This window comes from Acomys minous (genome assembly GCF_964271855.1).
Source record: "Acomys minous genome assembly, chromosome: 1".
NCBI classification, from domain to species: Eukaryota; Metazoa; Chordata; class Mammalia; order Rodentia; family Muridae; genus Acomys; species Acomys minous.
The window spans coordinates 98795425-98819076 of NC_140483.1; the positions used below are offsets into that span (position 1 = coordinate 98795425).

At 39.1% G+C, this 23652-nt stretch overlaps 1 protein-coding gene and 1 long non-coding RNA gene across 4 annotated transcripts in view; one reads left to right on the forward strand and one right to left on the reverse strand.

Moving 5' to 3' along the window:
* Positions 1-23652, reverse strand: part of LOC311601684 — a 68672-nt gene that overhangs the window by 14114 nt on the left and 30906 nt on the right. Inside the window, exon 1 of one of the 3 annotated variants that reach the window (XR_014780625.1) lies at positions 20332-20814. The exons of the other annotated variants lie outside the window; for them this stretch is intronic. This is a non-coding gene — a long non-coding RNA (uncharacterized lncRNA). Of the gene's footprint in view, positions 1-20331; positions 20815-23652 lie in introns of those variants that run through there. 3 annotated transcript variants of the gene reach the window in all.
* IL7 (interleukin 7) overlaps positions 19124-23652 on the forward strand; it is a 39881-nt gene continuing 35352 nt past the window's right edge. The window contains exon 1 of the mRNA XM_084789318.1: positions 19124-19926. Within this exon, the coding sequence (XP_084645444.1) occupies positions 19917-19926 (10 nt within the window). The 5' untranslated portion in view covers positions 19124-19916. The remainder of the gene's footprint in view (positions 19927-23652) is intronic.

A 23652-nucleotide genomic window follows, 5' to 3' on the forward strand; every position in this document is an offset into this window, starting at 1 on the left:
CACCACACCCAGTTCTCCAAGGTCTTTTAATACTCAAGTGCTTCATAGCTCAATCCTGTAAAGCCCCTTCCTCCTTTAATGAAAAGGTTACTTCCATAGGGAATCACTACACTCAGTACCACACAGTCTGGGAAATCTTTCAAATCTCTATCTTCTGCTCACCATTTTCCTCCATACTCATTAACATGTCCAGGCTGCAGCTTGCCATCTCTCCGAATGCTGCTCCCCCTTACGTCCCACTGAGGGATTTAAGCTTCCACTCAGGTGTTCAAATAAGGTTCCTTCCAGTTTCCCCTGACACTGTTCTCCATGTCGCCTACATCTAGTCTGCTAACACAGTGTGCTGATTTGTGCTGACTCTGTCTCCACACCTTATGCAGGCTTTCCCCTCTCTGTAACACCTGCATTGTTACCTCTCTAGACTCAGACTGACTTTTTTCGCTTGGATAATTACAACATTCTCCAAACTTGTTTCCCTTCTTTGAACCCAACTCACTCCAGTCTACTCTCAACAAGGCAGAGAGCAGCCTTTTAAGATACATACGCTTGAAAGAAAAAGATCTTCTCTTAATTTTTTAAGATAAAATTCCTTTTTATTATTTAATTTATTTATTCAGATTACAACTCAATTGTTATCCCATCACTTGTATCCTCCCATTCCTCCCTCCCTCCTGCTTTCACTCTATTCCCTTCCCGTAGGCTTAAGACCGAGGGGGACCTCCTCCCCCACTGTATGGTCATAGACTATCAAGTCTCATGTTGGTAGCCTGCTTATTCTTTCTTTGAGTGTCATCAAGATTAAGATCAAATTCTTAAGGTTATCTACAAATCCCTGTGCACCTGGCCTCACAGTTTTAGGAAGTCAGCAAACTCTACCTCAGCTCTGCATAGATATGCTACATCCTCCATCAATTCTGCAAACAAATGGTGGTGACTCTGACCTCAGTTTATTCCAGACTCAGACCTCATTTTTTGGTCTAAATATCTCTAAGGCTCACATTTAGTTCACATGTCACTGTATCAAGGAATGCACCATCGCTGACACCTCCAACCATGGCATTGTCCCCATTTGATGTATTTTTTTAGTTGTATATATGGCATTTGTTGTCATTATGAAACATAATTACAAACATTTCTCATTATCTATCTCACCATACCAGAATAAAAACTTCATAAATCTGCAGGTATTTGCTTTTGCTCACCAATGTCATGTTCCCACTTTCTAAAATTATATATATATTTCCATCCCCCTTAAGTGGGATGTAAAGGGGCATAGCATTTAGAATGATGGCAAGCTGTAGCTAGACATGTTAATGGGTATGGAGTTCAAAGAAAAAAATATATAATATATATCATACAATAGTTAGGCAATAAATAATCTTTGAAGATATTAGATTAGAAATATAGAACTGACTCTGATGATATTCAGAACATTTAATTTTTGAGCACAAAATACTATTTGCACATATGAGATCCTTCTTACTGTCTACCAGAGAATTCACAACACAATATTTGATAATATGAATACCAAGTATTCTTAATTAGCTCCCATGTTTAACAAAAAAATTATGTCGAGCTTTCCAATAGATACTTCCTTGAAGATCCAATCACTAATAGGATTTTGAGCTAGTACTCTAGAACCTGATATACTCTATAAATGCAGGAAACAGATCACGTGGTTGCTAATACCAGCTCATTATGTTGGTTTAAAACAACAACAAAAATATTCACATGCTTATTTTCTAAAATTATACATGCCAGGGTCACCAAAAAGACTTACAAGCAAGGCAGGCTAAGGCTGGGGTGGTGGTGGTGGAGGTGATGGTGGTGGTGATGGTGGTGGTGGAGGTGGTGGTGGAGGTGGTGGTGGTGGAGGTGATGGTGGTGGTGATGGTGGTGGTGGAGGTGGTGGTGGAGGTGGTGGTGGTGGTGGTGATGGTGGAGGTGGAGGTAGAGGTGGTGGTGGGGATGGTGGTGGTGGAGGTGGTGGAGGTGGTGGAGGTGGTGGTGGGGATGGTGGTGGAGGTGGTGGAGGTGGTGTTGGTGGAGGTGGTGGAGGTGGAGGTAGAGGTGGTGGTGGTGGAGGTGGTGGTGGTGGTGGAGGTGGTGGAGGTGGTGGAGGTGGTGGAGGTGGAGGTAGAGGTGATGGTGGTGGAGGTGGTGGAGGTGGTGGTGGGGATGATGGAGGTGGTGGAGGTGGTGGAGGTGGTGGTGGTGATGTCTTACAAAACAGGACTACTGACTCAGCCTTTGTCCATTTATGCTAGCGAAGATGTTCTCGTCCTTTAGTATGCAATTACTTTTTCTTCCACTTGCACATGTGTGTGTGCGTGCACACACATACACACACACACACACACACACACACAGAGGGGGGAGGGTGAGAGAGAGAGAGAGAGAGGGAGGGAGAAAGGGATGGAGGGAGGGAGGGAGGGAGGGAGGGAGGGAAAGAGAGAATATTGCTCTATAGACTATTTACTGTGCCAGGCATGGTGGCTCACGTCTTTAATCCCAACAGTCTGGAGTCAGAGGCAGGCAGATCGCTGTGAGTTTGAGGCCAGCCTGGTCTACAAAGTGAGTCCAGGACAGCCAAGGCTAACACAGAGAGACCATGTCTCAAAAAATACCAAAGAAAATTTACTTAATGCTTTGAGTCTATAATATGATTACATTATTTTCCTTTTCCCTTCCCCTCCCTCTGAGCCCTCCAGATATGCCACAACACATCTTCTTTGCACCAAAGGTTCAGGGATCATTGCAGAAGAGGGAGTTGAAAGACTGTAGCAGCCAGAGGAGTGGGGGTTTTGCTGAGAGTGTCTCCTAAGGCTGTCAGTAGCTACACTCATAAGGTCTCACCAACATGGCTGCCAAGACATGGCTGAACAAGCATGACAGAAATAGACACTTTAGTGTGGAGAGTGGGAAGGCGAAGAGGCTTCACCCTTAAACACGAAGAACTACAGGCAACTAGTGAATGCTGAGAACTGGAGAAGCATTATTCCCTATGGAAGAATATGCCAATGGTTATCTGATACAAAATGGTCAGCCCTGAAAGTGTGTGTGTGTGTGTGTGTGTGTGTGTGTGTGTGTGTGTGTGTGTGTTTGTAAAATATTATACAAACTGAGCAGGTTATATTCACATACCTAAGAACACACACACACACACACACACACACACACACACACACACACACACACATACACACATACGTAACAAAAATGAATGAAAAAAGAAGCCATGAACAGTATATGGGAAGGTTTGGAAGCAGGGAACAGTTTTTAAGTGAATCAGATGTCACTGAACCAATATTATCTCCTAATTTTAGAGAAAAAAAAAGATAAGTACATTTCAGAAAAGTGTATTCATTATGAAACTACATCCCAGCCCAGGTAAATCACAATAATTATAGTATTTCATGCTTAAAATAGAGGAAATAATAAAATCAAAGTAAAAGCCATCAGATTTTAGAAGTATTTATTTTCAGAAGAAAACATTTAATTTTTATACTTTACTAATTTATGTACATGGATGATTTCTTTGTATGTATTTCAAGACACCACATGTGTGCAGAGTCTACAGAGGCCAGAAGAAGGTGTTAGCTTCCCTAGAACATGAGTTACAAGCATGAGCTGCTATGTGTACTGCCCTATAGATGCCAGGAAGCAAACCTGAGTCATCAGTGCTCTTAGCCCCTGAGCAATTTCTCAAGCACAGAAAAAAAAATCAAAATAGTTATATGTTATTATTTTAAAACCTTTGCTTATTAAAATATGTCATTTAAGGTAAAGAAATGGTAGAAATATCATGACAGGATCAGTATAGTAATAAAAAAAGTTTTATAATTCAAAGGTAATTTGCCTTATACAAAACTAGATGAAGTACTAAAAATGATATTTGATAAAGAACAGCCAATGATCATAACTAATATATAACTGTCCAACAAATACATAAGAGTTTAAATATATTAATGTCAAAATTAAACATCAAAAGTAATATTGAATTAGTATTTTTATGGTACCTTTGGTTTGTTGTGTCATTACACTATTTCTCAAACTATAATGACTTAGCAGAAGAAAAATGACTTGTTGTTTGCACTGTAAGCTGATGAGAACATCCTGAGAGTGGGGTTCCCTTCACAGAGTGAGTGCTTTGGGCCTCCTGGCTGAATGGGGCTCCATCACCTTAGAGCTGCTGCAAGTGGACCTTGTGCCTCCTTGAACCAGGAGAGATGCAGTGTGCCAGGGAATGCCATAACCCTTTACCTGCCAGGGCACAGACATAGCACTTATCAGTTCTGCCCACATTCCTTTGACTGACAGAATGAACATGTGTGCCAACATTGCTCTCTGAGGGAGTGAGGAGGAAGGGAGGGAGGAGTGGAAGAAACTGTTAAGGAAGAGCAGATGAGCAAAAAAAAACAAAAACAAAAAAAAACAAAAACAAAACAGGAAAGGGGGCATATAAGTGTCTGACACATTTAGAATCTGTAAGGTTAGGGGATCCTAGTGAAGATGAAAGACAAAGATCCTTAAGGAGTTTTGTTCTGAAGGCAGTGGGAGTCATGCACAACAGTTCCTATGACCAAATACACATTTTGTTAAATTTGGAAAAACTAGAAACTAGGGGACTAAGCAAGACACTCTTTCAAGGAATAACAGCAGTACAGATAAATATTTAAGTATACCAAATACATATATCATTTGAGGGGCATCTATTCCATTATTTTGAGGAGGGAGGAGGTCATTTTCCCATGCACATATTTTAAGAAAATTATCATAGCTTGTCAACTACAAAATTTAAGAGTCAATATCATAGTTTTTACAATTTTCAAAAGAACTTTCTCTAACCTCATACCATACTACCAAGATTTTATCCACTTGAGCAGTAACTGAGTTTTCATTTTTCTTCATACTGTGGATCTCTTCCAGTTACTGTGCTGAGTCTTAGCTTTATTTGCTGCAGCCTCCTATAAGCCAGTCACATCCAATGGAATACCTCTCTTTCAAATATTTACAAGCTATAGAAAGAGAGTACCAGCATTATCTTTCACATAATAATTTTTATTTTTCATTCTCTCCCTCTTCCTCCCTCCCTCCCCTTCTCTCTCCCTCTCTCTTGCTCCTCCCTTCATTCTTTATATAATCCCTTTAAACCCCATTTGCTATCTTTTGCTTTTATTCTTTCTTTCATTCTTTCAGCTGATAGGACATCCTCATTGGGAAAGTGTAGGTAGGAGTTCAGAGCACATCCTGAAAGTGGATGACCTGAATTCACACACTGAGAGCCCTGTCTTTAGTCAATGACTTTTACTTGGCATCTTCATATTTTGGCTTCTTCTGAAATAAGAATAACAGTAATATATATATCAGTGTGAGAAGTCATGGAAACAGTACGGCTTCTTTACTTCTATTCTGAGTTTAATCTCCACCCACCTGAACTTTGACTTGTGTTTTGCATTGCTTTGCCCAGTTAGATATATATGGTGTAGTCCGGGCCTGGGTTTCACAAGGCCCTGTGTCCTCCTGCTCCTCTTCCTTCAAATCCTTCTCTAGAATAGACTTCTCTATAATATTGAATGTATGCTAGAAAACCACAGATAACACCTTAGCAAAAGCTAAAGCAAAGTATTATAAACATAGAAGTCTATAACAACTATACATTGTAAATGAGAGGGAAGGATAAGAAGATTTTTATGAATAATTCTTAAAATAAGTAATCATTATGCCTTCATGGAACATGAGGAATTCAGAAGAAACTTCCATGTATGTGAAAATAAATGAAATAATAGAATATTCTCGAAAGTACCATTGAGCTAATAAAAGCAAAATTATAGGAGAACATAAGAACTCAGGCATTTAAGCCCAAAGCTAACACAGGTTCTGAGGTGGAGCTGAGTATATTCTGATGTCATGGTGCTATAAAGCCAGAGTCATAGCCTGGGTCCTATGAAAAAAAGAACACTCCAAACATCCATTGTTTAAGACTTGTCTCTTCACTGTAAGTTGTAAGCGAGCCAGTCCTTTGTAGAATTTTGGCTTAGTTTTCATAATTGGATGATCTGTAAATTAAAAAACTAAAAACTCAGGTTAAGATGTCCCCAAACTGGAAGTACCACTAGTTGCATAGGAAAAGAAAATGAATTACGCCTTTAAAGTAAGTACTTGTCACACTAGAATTCCAATTATTTTTACAAACTAGGTTTAAAAATCTATATCTAGCATACACTGTGGCTATTTTTGCTATCGGGCTATAAAATAACAAAACCCCATGAGAAATTAGGCAAGGAGCAACACATCCACAAATACTTCATGTCTTAGTACAAATAGAGTTTACAATTATAAAAGGAGTTCAGTCAATAAAACCCATACACTCTAAAAAACAAACAAATAAATAAAATGATGGAGACATTAGAAGACACTAGTGTAAAGCATGAAAAGACAAACAAATGGAAAATATGTTAAATAGTATCAGGGACTCTGAGGGTAATGAGAAAGTATAGCATCTCAAGAATGGGTGTCAGGGCTGGGCATGGTGGTGCACACATTTAATCCCAGATCTCGGGAGGCAGACACAGGCAGATCTCTGCAAGTTCAAGACCAGCCTGGCCTACAAAGCAAGACCAGGACAGCCAGGGTTACACAGAGAAACTCTTTCTTGAAAAACCAAGAGAAAAATAGATGTCAGATTGTAATAGAATAGAGAATGAAAGCCCAGAAATAATTTCTAGATTTGCTAAAACATACTGAACTGTAGGATTAAGAAGATTCATAAATACAAAACAAAATAAATTAAAAAACAAAATGTATGTGAAAGCACACTAGGATAAAACTTAGGAAAATGATATTGATATGAGACTCTCTCGAAAAAACACAGACAGGAAGAAAACATGCTTTTCGAAGAAGCACTGTGTTTTGGGACGGAGTAATACTTCTATCTGTAAGCCTCTACAATACATTATCTCACAAAAAAAAGAAAAGAAAAGAAAAATCTAATGTGGACTAAGTGCTTTCCATATGATAGAGTGTTCCAAATACTACAGACTTCTTCCTTTGGACAATTTCTCACATCCAGGGGAGTGCTCACAAGTAACAGGATATTTCTATCATTTGCTGATTTGGGGAAGTGAAATAAATCACACCATGGTTGGCTTAAAAATGTGACATCTCTGAGAACATCATGAAGAAGAGATTCACATAATCACTTTGTGTAGGCAAGAGGATTTCTTTACTATTGTGCCTTTTCTCCTCAAGGTTAAATATGAGTAATTCTTCAGCCATTCTCTGTAGTTGGTTATCTGCAGAGCATCCATTTCTGTGACTAAATGTCAGGATCTTATTCCCTTAATATTCTAGAAAGAGAGGAATAAATCAGCGGAAAATAAAAGCCTCGTGCTGTTTATGTTATCGTGGTAAGAAAAAGAAAATAAACAAATATATGTGTTATCTGCCAAATGTAGACAAATAATAGGGAGGAATAAGAATTTGGGAATGACACAGGGGAAATTGTATGTGGAGGAAGACCATACGACATTTTCCATTGCATTCATTCTTTGCAGTGCACCATACATAAATTAGTAAGGAAAGTCTTTGGGATAAAGAACTTTTAACTGATGAAAGGTTGGAGTAGAGCTTACGTGGATTGAAAGCATTAGGGAAGGGTATTGTTATAAAGCAGAGATTATAAAACCAAGTACTCAGAAAAACTGAGACAGCATTTAAACACTGAGAAGTTCCAGTAAAATATGCAAACTATCAACATAACCTGCAAGACTAGAAAGCCCAGTGATGCCAGTTTGCATTGACGCCTGCCTCAGCCCAGACCTGGACGCTGTGACCACAATTGTCTCCAGCTGGGGCCTCACTTCATCTCACCTGCCTGGCTGCTGTGCTCCTGTGCACTTATGACTCTGCCAAACAGAACTCATCAGTTTTGGAGTATTCTTGAATGGGTTTTATTTTTCACTATTTTCAATGATCAAGCTCGTTATTAAATCATAAGAATCACAGAAATAATATTCTGAGATGCTGAAACCTACTTTATGAGCAGTTTTCAAAATACTTAGTCTCAATTTTATTGCATTCATATGTTGTATGTATGTATGTATGTATGTATGTATGTATTTTTATTTATGTGTGTGCCTGCCATAATTGGCAAACATGTGTAGGTCAGAGGACAACTTGTGAGAATTTGTTCTCTCCTCGTATTATAAGGCTGACAGGGATTGAATTCAGGTTGTCAAATTTGACAGCAAGCACCTTCATTCAAAAAGCCATCCTCCTCAACCTCAAGAAACATTTGGAGAAATGGCTTCATGAGTATTAAATAGGTGCCCACACTTATGAGAGAATTTTGAAGAAACTGTCACTAAGAAATGACATTTTTAGTGTTGAGATTAGTGGCTGAGATGCACACAGACTCATGTTGCTGTTCACTCAGTGTCTGTCACAATATAAATTGCTAGTTTTAGAGAAGCTTTTCCTGTGGTCATTCAGCTCTGACAGCATAACTGAAATATGGGCACATGAGGTATGGTAAAAGTATCTAGACATATATTGGGCAATATGGAGGTAATTTAAACAGAGTATTTAGTGCTAATATCCATTAATCAATGAATGTAGCTTGAAAATGATCAGCTTACCATCCATGATTTAAGTTGAGAGAATATTTTCATTTATAATTCCCAACACAAACCTCAAAACCACCATCAAAACAACTGTTAAAATAGTTTATAAAACATGATTTAGAGACACATTTTTTTTTTGCAACACAACTGTCCATCTGCCAAGACACTTACAAAATTGTATTTAAGGGACCACCTAGAAACCGCTGGCAGCCATCATAAATATTGCTGAAACCAAATAGCTTCCATAAGTCAGTGTTCCAAATAAAACCAGGCCACTGTGGAATGCTTTCTAGATGTGCTTGCCTCAACAGGACATGGCGCTTTTATTCTTCAGAAAGAGTCAGAGCATAAAACAAGGAAAGCTAACTTTACAATGCAAATGAAACATTCAAGTTAATAATAATGTTCCATGTAAGGGATTCTCTTAAGTTTAACTAATTGTCTCCCTATTATCAGGTCCATTTTGGCTCATCTATTTTTATTACAGAATGCCCAACTTCACACACACACACACACACACACACACACACACACACACACACACACACACATGTTAATTTTAAATCCACCTGCACACAATTTTTAAAAAGTCTTGTAGTATCATTACACATCCCAGTTTATAAAATATATAGATATTAATATTAAACACATATAAGCAACTATCCCTTAAACTTAGAACTATGTTTTGAACAGTTTTATATGTTAGTTAATACTTTGATTCCTTATAAGTATGTAATAGTGAATTGGTCTTTCAAATATATGACAAATTCAATGTTACTTAAAGATAGAGTCAACTCATATTTCAAATTATTGAGTGGTGAGCTGTTCTACATAATCTATACTCTAGCTGTCACCTGATGATACCAGAATGAAAGACTGTATCCTCCTTTAATGTGATATGTAACACTCTTCCTGAGCTCCTGAGCGTCTAGGTACTGTGATAAATGGAGTGTTAATCCTCAAATAAGATTGGTGTCTTATTTTGAGAACTGTGAAAGTTTATTAATGTGGCTTGTGAGGCAGCCAAAAACATCTATCTAATCAACAGATGTGCATCAAATACCTAACACAAGACAAACACTCACCATATACGACAAGCAAAAGAGATGTCTAGTCTTCAGTACATTACAATATGGAAAATTGTCAATATAATCAGAGTATAGCTGACAAGTATTGGATAGAAAAAATGCCTTGTTACATATGGGTGAAAATAAACATAATATACTCAAGAGACTAAAACATAACCATAACTTTAAGAATAAACAGAATAGACCTGCTGGCTAAAAGGACTGCAAATGATGATTTGGCACCTAAGTGCCAGGAGAGACATAAGTCCTGAAGCATCTTGTGTGCCATGCAGTGACCATGAACAGCACAAATGGGACACTGTAAGCCCCTGAAAACCTGACAATGGCGTTTTCTAAAGCATCTTATCTAGAAGTTGTATATGATGGGTAAAGACAGCTATCATCCAACAGTTTTTAGTAACAGGCTAGAGTGGTTACCTTTATTATGTCTAGGATTAGAACCTGGGTGATGGCTCAAGTTAGAGGATGCACTCAGTGAGGACACAGAGTAAGGAGAATGATTTCTCTGAGAAGGCTAGGAAGAGCACACCATGGCCGGTTGGAGCCAGTCATGGATGACTAACTTAGAAATGCAGACAGTAGGATGCATATTAGGCTATGATTAAAGGCACCAGTGTGGATCATGTGACACAGAAATGCAGCATCCAAAAATGGTGCCACATACATCTCTGGAGAATGGAAATATCGATATTAGGTGAGGGGGGAGGCTAAAAAGAAAAGGAACAGTTAAAATTCTAAAATCAGAATAGAACAGGAATGGGACGTTAATGGAAACAGGGAGGTAGAGACTCAAATGAGAGGGAGTGTCAAGGCTTCGTTCATTTTGAGTAAAATAATGTAGAAAAGCATACCCAAGGAGTATTTGCCAGATTCTATTTTTTTAAAAGTCCTGTAATAAAATTTTAGTTAAAAAATTATTGGTCCTTCACTATTAACGACACTACGCTATGTTTGCAGACAGGAGCCTAGCAGAGTTGTTCTCTCTGGGGCTCCACCCAGCAGTGCTATGAAAAAGATGCTGAGACTCACAGCCAACACTGGGTGATGTGTAGGGAGTCTTGTGAAAAAGTGGAGAGGAGGAAAAACGGACCTGGAGGATACAGGAGCTCTACAAGAAGACCAACAGAGCCAACAAACCAGGGCCCAGAGGGGCTTCCTGAGGTTGAAGCATCAACCAAAGACCATACGTGGAATGGAAAGATGTAGCCAATGGGCAGCTCAGGCTTCAGGTGGGTTCTCTAGTAAGGGGAAGCCTGGTATTCTCTGATATGGACTCAGTTGCCAGCCTTTTGGTCACTTCCTCCTGGTGGGACTGCATTGCTGGGCCACAGGGGAAGAGGATGGGCTCGGTCTTGATTCCAGTTGATGAGCTAAGGGTGGACTTGAAGTGGGGCTCCCCTTTTCTGAGTAATAGGGGAACGGAGAGGGGGAGAGTGAGGGTGAGTAGGGCTAGGAGGTGAAGGGGGAAGGGCTATGACCAGGATGTAAATATATAAATTAATTAATTAAAAAATAAAATAAATGTGTAAGGAAAAACATTGGTCATTTACAAATTCTATAGCTATATACAAAAAGATATTTATTAGAATTTTTCAATTAAAGAATATATTCTCAGGGTTTTGCTATGGCCCAGATGGTGGTAACTTTTTTTTTCTGTTGTGGATTCTGATTATTTCTCCCTCCCAGATTTGATTTTGATGTACCCAAAGCTCAAGTTTCTCAATAAAGAAAATAAAATATCTATAAAAAATATATTTATATTCAAATATGGAAAAAATATTTAGTAATTAGGCTAGAAAATGTAAAATAGCAACTTTCCATGCAAAATTTCTATCCCCTGAATTCCCTGTAACTAAATTTTTAAACAAGAATCATTGAAACAAATTAGTCTAAGCGTGTATTTGATTAAATAACAATTAAATGAAAGATTATTATTTAAATAAAACACAGCATTTTCATATCGTATTTGTCCTATAGAGAATACTTTAAAAATAAATATAAACACAGTTTAAATTTTCCTTAGACATTATTGTTTGGAATAATATTTGTATTTACTTGGAATAATATTTGTCAGAGCTGCATATGCATCAAGTGTTAAAAGGAGTCATGTGTGTTTTAGAATAAGTAGTTTAGATACTGAAAGTCATTAGTTTTCAGAGAAGAAAAGTAAAAAATATAAATTCATGTGAATTAAGTTAAAAGACCAATATATGTTATTAGCTTCTAATAATAAACCCTACAAGAACCCAAAGTCCAGAGTAATGAACATCTTGGGATTCACTTTCATTATCTAATCTAGATTCTTTCAAATAAGAAGGGAAATAACACCAAATAGAAATGTGGAGATTGGTAGCTGAACACAGGAGACTATGGAAAAATTATGAATAATGTGATCTTGCTTAGGTTAAAATATACATAAAGTTTCACATCTTAAATAGTGAAATTTTAACAATAAAACCTGAAAATCTAAGTCATAGGGCATTCACAGAATATTTGCTGAGTATTTTGACATTTTTTGCCTTAATCTGTAAATTAAGATAGATCATGTCTACCTTGACTCTGTGGTCAAATTTTGTTGCAATATGTAATCCACAAAATAATATAATTAAGTATAATATATTTGTGTTTATTGTATGCTGATGTAGATGGCACATAATGTTATTGGTGTTGAATTCAAAGAAGGGCCAGAAAGAAAAAACAAATGATAGAGTAATTTTGATGATTCCCACGAAGAGAAATAAACCTAATAAATAAAACACAAAATGACAAAAGTCCTTCATATCATCATAGTACATTTAGAGTTGTAAAAGCATTATACTTGTCAAGGAATTTCACAGGCCATAGATAAAACATCACTATCATGTGTCTTTGCCATTTGGCCTTTCTTGCTATGCACTACCAACACAGGCAAGGGCAGAGAGATTTCTGGTACACCTCAATGAATGTGGGAAAGTCACAGAGCCTTGACCAGAGTGTCCTTCAGAAATATGTACTATCTGAACCTCTTGTTTAATTCCATAGACAAGCAAAGTCCCAGCTAATTCCATTTGCAGATATGCTATAGTGAATTAGGTACATTTTAAGAAGGAAAATGGCCGGAAGAAAGCCACCAAAGATATTTGCTTTCAAGAACAGGTTTGCCATAAAGTTTATCTCTTCTGGTGGTTTAAAATTCAACAAAGATGTTATTTTTTTTTTAAGAGAATATTTGTGCCAAGTCTAACCCAGGCCAACAAGACCAAGTTTTTTTAGACTAGGAATATGAAAGTTGTAAATGAAAATTATAGCTCCTTCTCAGATTGAAATAACAGCAAAACAAAAATAACCTTGCCAAAACAAACAAACTAAAAGAAAAAAAAAAAACTAAGAATTTAACGACACTGATTCTAAGTTCTTGACAACCCTCTTTATTTGTCATTCCTCTTTATTTGGTTTGGTTGCACTTAGTTTTTATTTTCAGAATTATCAGTTTAAGAAACAGCTGCCATTGGCAAACACTGGTACATACCTGTAATCTCAGTTGTCGGATTATTCTTGAATGAGCAACAAACTGGTGTGCACAATAATAGTTGCTATGTTTGATTTTTATTGTTTTGGCCTCGTTTTAGGCCACATAGCAATGTAATTAAAGTAGTATAGAAAAGCTCACAGAAACTAAGTAAGTTAATATGAAGTAAACAAAATATTTGGTTTTGATAAATGGCTTCAATATCATAAAATTTGCTTTATAAATTTAGTAATCTTGTATAGTTTAGAATTACCATCAAAGAGACCTCACTTTTGAAATACAAATTAAAATTTATTTAACTTTTATCCTTGTGTGTGTGCATGTGGGGGGCATGGCATGTGACAATGCAAGTGGAGATCAGAGGTCCTTAGTGGTCAGTGCCTATCTCCCACTTTTTCTGACACAGGATCTCTTGTTGTGTCCTGGTGTACATAGCCTACACCACCTAGCCCATGGGCTTCTAGGAATTCTTCTGTCTACCTTCTCATCACAGGAGCACTGGACACAGGCTACTGCTACCAACTTTCTCAGTAGTTCTGTGAATAGTAGCTGAGGGCCTCTGACTTTCATGTCAAGCATTTGAGCTGCCAGGCCATCTCTGTGGCCCTAATTGGCCCTAATTGAAGTTTAACTGTTTCAGGGAAAGCTTTACAACACTTTAAAAGGTGTAAAGTTATCTCTGTTTCTCTCTGTCTCTGTCTCTCCTCTTTCTCTCTCTCTCTCTCCCTCTCTCTCTCTCTCTCTCTCTCTCTCTCTCTCTCACACACACACACACACACACACACACACACACACACACAGATCACAAAAGAGAGAGACATGACCAGAAAACTTCTACATTAATATCAAGATAACAGTTAATACGATTAGTTTATTTATAAAAATCTCAATCACTTAGTATTTCTGTCTCTTGAAAATTCCATTTTGTGTGTGTGTGTGTGTGTGTGTGTGTGTGTGTGTGTGTTGTTACTTTCATGGTAGTTAGGATGCCAGGTAATTGGTACATATTTTGCTGCCATGGTCATATCTAGGAACTCAAGGAGGTGCATTATCTCTCTAGACTACTTTATTACTGTAGTACATTGTTGTAATACACATAATCACTACACATCATATATGAGTTTAAAATTATCCCAAGATTCTAAAACAAGTATGCTGGTAGACCAACGTGGTTTACTGGGAGGAGACGAAAATAAAACTAACCTCTAATATGACAATAAAAGTATTTAAATAAGACAGCCTTCCATATTAGGTGATATTTAAATTTCTGCTAAGTGTAAGAACAGACAATGTTACCAGATTCTCAGACATTTAATTGCCAGTCAATGGCTGGGATTGTAACATTCCTGGATATTAGCATAGCTTCACTCCAAGTTCTGATTCTCTATGATGAGAGCAATTAAAGACTTGTTTAGGCTGATGTCTATGTTTCCCCAAAGGACATAACTAGGCACAGTCTGTGACTCAGAATCTATTAACTGCAGAGAATTCCAGACAACAGTTACTGTTGTCCAAGAGTGCACAGCAACAAGGCAGTGTCTTCGAATAGTAATTGGATAACCCAGAGGAAAGCTACCAAGGGATTTAAGCAAAATGTTCCCCATTTTCTTCAAAGCCTTTTCATGAAAAAAAAAAACTGTTTTATGTACAAGATCTCTGATGAATCTTTTATAAAAGCAGAGATTTAAAGCATAGTCTCAGCCCAGTTCTGGTATATATTTAAAGAGTCCTGACTACCATATCTATTAGTACACAAAAGAACCAAGTAAAACAAACTTCCTGCTCTACAGCTGTTCTTTCTATAAGGTAACATGAGCAATACTAGACCAAACAATACTTATGGCAGCATTGTACAAGTGAGTGTGCAGGGAACATTTCAAACAATCGTAAACTTATCAATATATGACAGATTGTGATTGTTGAGAATTATAAAAGGCTGAAATGGGCAAAGAAAAGAGGTGAAAACGTAGCAGGTAATTTTAGCTTCTTGATCTATTTTTCCCACTATTTCAGAATCTGATTTCGTCACTTAACATGTAATTGAGCCTGGGGCCACATTTTTCATCACTATCAAGCATCTCTGAAAAGTCATCCCTGCTTTATCCCTCATTTCCATGTCCCTGAGACACATCTACACCAGTCCATTTGTATGGCTGTCTTCAGGACTAAGCAAACCAAGGGGGCATGGGCTTCAGTCACTTCTTTCTCACTCTCTTTGTGGATTTTGAAAATACTGGCTATTGGCTATTTTTACAATGCATCTTCCTTCACTTTATGGGACGGGATACATGGCTGTCATTATGCGGAAGTTGTTGGTCGACACTTGATCTGTTTCGCCATCTACTCTGCAGGGTTAGTGTCTCAAGGTCTCCCCTCCCCCACTTGCACTATGTCTTCATTCTTTTAGCATTTAAGATCATTAACTTCATTGTTTTTCATGGCTTTGACCATCCCTGATCCATTTACTTCTCAGTGGCAGGGTTCCTCATTTCTAATTGAACCTTCAGAACAGACCGTTTATTTTTTCAGTTTCATAGTGGCCAAAGCACGTCGCACCCTATCATTGGGCTTTATTCCATTCGACTAAATACGGTTTATTCTTGAACTTCAGTATGTCTTCAAAAAAAAAATCAAGTTTCATGGAACATATTTTACAGAGTTTTAGAGAACACAGTTCTCAGTTCCTTTTGTATTGTTGGCAAAACCTGACGAAATTAGCTGAATCTCACTTACATGTGATATGAAGAACAAGTATGTCTTTGTTATAGGTATAATTATAAATTCTAAGATGAAAAGTAGCAATTTAAATATAGTTTCATCATGAATTTATGGTTTATTCAGGAGCGCAACAAGAAAATACATGGCATATAAGTAAATACTCAGTTGCCACTTTATAATGTCCAGCATTCATTCTGTGAAAATACTTAAAGCTCATATCTAATTAGAATTATCTGTCAAGAAGTTATTGTTGTATTCTTACCAGACGGGTGGATTAATCTACTTGTACACTTATGTCACAATAAGATGGGCTTGGACTCCCTTTACCCCCTGGTTAAAATAGTGCCTTGTTCTTTCCTTCTTGTAACACACTGACATTTTAAATTACACCTTTAACATCCTTTTTCTCCTCCAATATAAGATCGCACTAAAAGCAAGCGTAGGGATTGATAATGAGCATGTGCAGGGAAGTCAGCTACTGAACTTAAGAAGCTCAAGGCAAACGGAAGAGTCCATCTGTCTGAACATGATTTAAAATGTTCGTGGCCATAACAGTAGACCAGGCATGGATCTCTCAAACCATAGGACCCAGATGGTGATGCAGCACACACATCTATAGTGTGTGTGTGTGTGTGTGTGTGTGTGTGTGTGTGTGTGTGTGAAATATTTACTATTTTTATACAGTTGTCTAGAAAATTAAATCAAAGGAACTTGAGCAGATATCCATGCACTGTACAATAGAATTTAGATCTCAGAGTGAATAGACAGACAGACAGACAGACAGACAGTAGTCATTATGTAGTCAGGTAAAACGAGTATAGATAAATAGTCAAGGATGTACATTTTCATCATGGATGTTGGTATATGCACAGAACCTCGGGATTCAAGAGGCTTAAATAGGGAGTGCCGGTTCAAGGCAGGCCTGGACCAACAAGGAGATTAATAATTAACTATTTTGATTAATAATTGTAATGTGTAGAAAGTTAAAAAGACATTGGCTAACCTAAATAATTTTCTTTTTTAAGTGGGCGTCCTATAAATTTTTCCAGGGTCTCCTATTACACAGTGTTAATAATTTTTGTAACTTTGTCTTATTTCTTTCTCTTCTTCCTTCTTTTTATGTGATTCTGGGGATGGGGCTGAGGGTTCTTGCAAACTAAGCAAGCTCCCAACCTTTGAGCTATATCCTCAGTCCTCTTCTTTACTGTGTTATTTTTTAAAGACACGGTCTCACTCCTTTGACAAAACAGGAATTAAACTTTTAATTCTCCTGCAACTGATTCTTGAGTGCCAAGGCCTACAGGCCTATATTACTGGGCCTGATTTACTACTTCATTTACGTAATCATCACCATTCTAAAAGTTCAGGAAGCATCCACTCTTATAAGTATCTATCTTCAACCTATATTAGAAAGGAAACAGCCGATTTAAACTGCTGTGTTGATTTTTTTAAATGAGACTAATTGTCTTAGAATTCTCTCATAATATGATGTAATTCAAAGGTGTTCATTTTCATGTAACCATTAAAATTCCAAATGTTTTCTAAATGTTCTTTTAGAAGACATTGTTAACACTTAGGGATACAGTCCTATTTTAAAAAAAAATCACTTCTTTTCTAGAATGTTAGATACTTTCCCCTCATTTCCCTCAAGTTTTGCCTAATGCACACGCTTCAAGCATTCTGTCAGAGTTTATGGTGTTCGCAGCAGAAAGGAAGACGGATTTCCCCTTCTGCACACTGTTGATGGATATACTTTGACTTTCCTCTAAATAGCTCAACAACAGATGTGGGCGGGGGAGGGGGGGAAGCGCAGAACATGAGCAGTTAGTTATCCTTGGACCCCCACGGCCAGGGAGATGAACGTGTTCCCACAAACGTAGGCATGTTCATAGAATACTCCTTAGCCGTCACTGCAGCCTCATCGCTTCCTACTTCTCGTCTCCACTGAGTCTCGGTGACATTTCTGGAAGCTCATGGTCTTTCTCACTCGGGTGGGCTCTTCCCCGTGCCCTGTCTCTTTCCTTGATTTTTCCCTCCTGCTCTCGTGGACAGTCTTTCACACTCCATCCTTGGAGAACTTTGCCACCATCCTAGTTCTCTTCCATCCCGACACACTGCAATATTGGATTCTAATCGTAATCTAGAGGGCGGGCGAGCCCTGCTCTGTGGAGGCGAGCTGTCTAGGGAACAGGAGGAAAGGCCAGGAGCTACACTGAGGGTGAGTCAGGTTCCAAGAGAACAGGACCCGGGTGGTGCGGAAACTCAAAACCAGAAAAAAGAGGCCAAGTGCAATCAAATACCCTGATGCTGCTGTAGGCAAGGGAGGCCGAAAGAGCCTCTGTGGTCGCCTGGTGCCTGGTAGCACTTACTTTGGAAGTGCGCTGAAAGCAGGGCTCACAGACTAGATATGTAAAGTAAGTGTGGAGCCAGAGTCCACAGGCGAGTGGCCAGTTTGATCTCTTTCCTTTCACACTTTAACCTGGTCCCTTCCTCACTCCTTCCTCTCTGCCCCTTTTAATTGCTATACCACAACAGAACCTGAAGCTCTGAACCAGCTCCTATCCAAATGCCAATTTAGAAACCACAAACTCCAGAAACCTTGCTGAGATTCCCCCAGGGGGGCTACAGGCATACCCACAACCTCCAGCCAGCTTCCCTTCGCATCTCCTGCTGCACTGCATTCTTTGCAGACTTTTCTTACACAAGGGATTCCAAGCAGGGACTTTTGAATCCAGATGGCAGGAGATTTTTATCCTAACTCAGCTAGCCCTGTGAACTTAGCTCTGTTATTTAAGGAAGCCTGTGTTCCCACATCTATCTCTCAACTGCAGATAAGAAAGTATATGCCTCAGAGAAAGCTTCGGTTGCCACCATACATGTAAAATGCTGACCACGGTACTGGCCTAGAGCAATAAATGCTAGACATGACCCGGATTTATGATCTCTCTTGTTACTACCTACTTTCACCTAAACAGAGTTGCTGCTGATTGTGAGAAGCAACACTAAATCAGTAATCACCTTGGTAATCCAGGCCTATTACAAATAAATAAATAAATAAAATCAATCTTCAATGAAACGATCGAGATGGATATTTTATTAGTCATTCCAGGAGACACACCTGTGGGAGTTAGGCACTATGAGTAACTTCTATGTCCCTCAACTAATATGAGGCTTGGTTTTCCCAAAGCTACCTCTTACCTACTAGGCTAGGTGGACGCACAAGAAGTATTTTTTTTCTTAAAGTCCCACCGAGCAGGTGCATTGCACAGAAGACAGAGAGGAAAGAAACTAGTTAGAGAGCTTGAGGGGCAGAGGGCGTGACCCTCTTAATCATTCTTCACTTCCTTTTTTTTTTTTTTTTTTTAAGATGACTTGGCAACGTCAGCCACATCAGCGGCAGAAGCTGCGACGCCTCCTCAGTGGAAGTGACTGGTAACAGCGAGCTTTCTCTGCTGCACATTTGTGGCTTCTGTGGACATATTAGTAACCGGTGATTTTAGCTCCCAGTCTCCTAGAATTGCCAAAGCGGTTAGAAGTCATTTGGGAGACCTTTTAGCCGAATCTTTCTGATCCAGAAAGCCAGCTGGCTTCTCCTGAGGAACTTTAGAAACTTGCAGCGACCACTGATCTTGGTCCAGGTGCATGGGGAAGACGCTAAGGGTATAAACCCAAACAGTGAACCTGAAGACCCGGCGCAAAGTAGAAACTGAAAGTACCCTGCTTACTCTGCGGGCAGATCCTACGGAAGTTATGGCAAAACCAGAGCGCCTGGCTGACCCGAGATGCACGCGGCCCCTCCTGGGATGGATGCACCAGGCGCGGAGTGGGTGAGAGGAGCCAGCTACCCAGACTGCTCTGCCCGGCACCGGCGCGCGGCCACTCGGTGGATGACCGGGGTCCTGGGCGTGATTATGGGTGGTGAGAGCTCGCTCCTGCTGCTGTCCGAGTCATCATGACTACACCCACCTCCCGCAGACCATGTTCCATGGTAAGCGCGGCTCTCTGGTGCGCACTACTAGGTGCGCCTAGCGCGCCGGGGACTCTGGGACACCCCGGGACACCACCCGCCCCCACGCCTCTGCACGTCCGGGAATACCCCGGCCTTGCACTTTGGACTGGCTAGGGCATGGCCTCTCCCTTGGTCAGCCACTACCCTAGCTGAGCTGGTATCTCAGAGCTGTTCGCACCTGGGCGTACAATTCGGACGGGCAGGGAGGAGCAGTTCCCTACGCGGGCTTTTGATCCCCAGAGCCAAACCAGAGCTGCAATGCCGGAGCCGTGGCACAGTGGCCCACTGCAGCCAGGTCTCAGTAGCCAGTGGCTATCAGCCACACACTGTCCCTAGCCAGCACCTCGCCAAAGCAGCCCTTCCCCGCTTCCTGGCTGTACTCACAATCTGCCTGGGATCAGGGAGTCTCTGGGCTCTCGCGCAGAACTTCATAGAGAATGAAAGAGCCGCTCCCGGAATGCGCTTTTTAAACTCTAAAGGACAGGCCACTGGAAAACCCCCTCTTCTCCCCTCAGTAAGTCTGGGAGTTTCCGAACCAGGCTGTATGTTGCCTTGTTTGCTGGGAACCCAAGTCCTGGGGCTGAGATTGCAAAAACCCTGGGGTTTTTTTTTTTTCCTATTATATACTTGCTACATAAGGAAGGCAGGACTATAAGTAACCATGAGTACAACTTCTTAGCCCCTTAATTAAATCTAGTGGGTTTGCATTTGTGTGAAATAAATGACTTTAAATGGACAAGAACAGAATTGACAGTGGCTGGAATCCACTTGTAGATAGCACTAAAATAAATACATAAATAAACAAACAAACAAATGCTGTAAGAGCAGAGATGAGAACAGAATGGAATGTGAGAGAGGATCTACTTGAGGAAATGGAGATGTTTTACAGTGAATACGTCCCCCAAGCAACAGGACCTGTGGGGTGCAGGAGCAGGGAGCCAGTCTAACGCTATGTTGATGTTTTCCTGCCCACTCCTTTAGGTCCAACTATTTCCTCTCTCTTAGGTACTAGAGAGCCAAGAACTGACATAATGAAGCAGCACTTGTCAGAAACCAAATAAAGGGTGTGCAGACGTGAGAGATTACCCAAGAAAATAATAGAAGGCCATTTGTAAGGGTGCCCTCCAGGAGTTTAATGTACAACTGGAAACAGTGTGTCCCTGTCTCTGAAATTGCTTTTTTTGGCTTCACTCTTGAGTTTAATCCTTGAATCTGAGGAGCTAAAAGGACATAAGAAAGCAAAGGTGTCTGATTAAATAAGGAGGCTTTATTTCCCAAAGTACATCCATATTAGTCATGCACCATAAGATATTAGTAAAGAAAATATGTAAATGTTAAACTCTTGAAAGTTAAAGTGAGCAGCCTTCTTCATTTTTGTTCCAAAATCAGCTAGAAGCCTCAGCTCATCAGGACTGTGTACTGAGCTGTTCTTTAGTTTCCACCCCGTTGATCTGGAGCATTAAGTAAGCAAGGATTCACTGTCTGACCCTCGGTTATCCTGCCTCACTTAAGAATTTTATTGTATGCATATGCTAATAAAGTGAAATGATAAAAAAAAAGACTTAATAATACCTAGGAAGCCTGAAGAGCTTGAAAATAGAATTAGACATTAATTTCACATCAGTGTGTATAGATCTTAAACAAAAGTAGAAATTTCTTTGATAAAACCAATCCCAAGACCCGTGTGTATGAAGTGTTCTTCTCCTGACTCTTGACAGATAACTTTATAATATGTCCAAATATGTACTCTTTTCCCTTGAAATGGGAGCATATACTGTAGTTTCATAGCGTGGCCAGGAAGCTTCTCTGTGACATTCATGCAGAAGACAATGGAATGTTTGTCCTTCCTCTGACTATCTGGATATGCAGTTACATTGCAGGAAGCGTAGTTCAGTAACTAACAGCTGGATCCCTAGACAACCTGAGCATCAGATGCGAGTCCTGCCTTCTCCTAGAAACATTGTTTTTGGAGAATTGTTCTTTGGGCTCCAGATTCTCCAAGGTAAACTGTGAATGACTTGTGCTCATGAACATCACGAAGTGGCTGTAGAATTGAATTATCTGTTGAAATAGCCTTGTGAAATGACATTTAAGAACACCACTCCAAGTAGATGGGGAAAGGCTAGTCGCCAAGGCCTCAACCCCAGGCAAAGGATTACAGGTAACTAAGAAATGCTGAAATGGGAGAAACTCTTCACCAGAGAAGAGTATACCAACTGGTTTTCCAAATGGTCAGCCCTGAAAGCATATATTCAAGTAAGATTATACAGACTCAGCAAGTAGTATTTATGTATTGAAAACACACACATACATACACACACACACACACACACACACACACACACACACGAGGACAATTAAAGAGAAAATGGGTCATGAATTTGAAATAGAACAAGGAAGGATATATATGAGGGTCTGGGAAAAGAAATGGACAGGAAGAATGAAATGATTATTTTGTAATCACACAAAAAAAATAATAAATAAATAAAAGAGAAACCGGTAAATGGCTGGATACTGTGAGCTGAAGAAGTCAATTTATTTATGTCCACTTTGACCTCATAACTCAAGCATCTGAAAATTGAATGTATTATTTGGCTTACATTAAAAACCAACAAGAAAGTTTAGACAGCTATCATTCTGGTTTCACCAAATTCCCAACTGAAAACAAATTCTCTAGTTGCAATCCCTTCGGGAGATTTAAAGCAATACTACAAGCAAGCCAATACTTGTCTGCTATTGTTTCTAGAGTTTGTCTTATCTGTGACCTAATGAAAAGTTCAGAGGGAGGCTGAGGAGTGTGCTATAAAACAAAAAGAAGGAAAATATAGTAAATACTGTATTCCTTTCCCACAGGGCAACAGTGGTTAAAGAAACATCCTCAAGCCAGAAAAATCTTAATTTTTTTTTTACTGTGCATGTATGTGAAATAAATAACTGTAATCAAAGAACAAAGTGCACAGGATTGACGGTAGAGCCAGAACCTATGAGATATGCATCTTGGGCCCCTGTATGTTTACAGAATTATACCTTAGGCAATTTAAATGTAAAGAGTTTCATCTATTTGCATGATGAAATAGAATCTTTAGAGTTAAAGTGTTTGAGAAATGAAAGAGAAAAGAGAGGACGTTAAGAGGACATTGAAAGTTTTCATTGTGGAGATCAGGTACAGGGAGTCTAAATGAAGTTCAGCTATTTAGTCAGTCACACAGCCCATTGTGAGAGCAAGACAAAACCTTCAATTCTCTCTATTCTAAAGTCTCCATGTGTTGTGTTGCCTTGGTCTGTTGATAAACACCTTATTTAGTTAAAGTAATCAACAGATGAAGAACTATATTTCAAGAATAGTTTTAGAATGAAAATTTCAGGTAACACACAGATGCAAGGAATACTCCATCAAACCAAAACCATGAAGCACAGTTGTAAGTTCATATGAATCTGGGGAGCACACATTATTGAAAAGTGGCATGAAGAAAAAAAACTGGTAGTCTTAGAAAGTAAAACAAGTTAACTGAGTAACCCATAAAAACCTTTGAAATGACATATATGGGTATAAATTAAGCTGTTTTCATCAATGAATTCATTACATTCATCTTGAGTTCAAATTACAGTCCATATCTCTTTCCTTTGTCTGCTCCTCCCACATCCTAAATTTTGGAGGCCTGTAGGGCAAAAGATGAAATGAAAAGCATGTATCTATAACAGTTT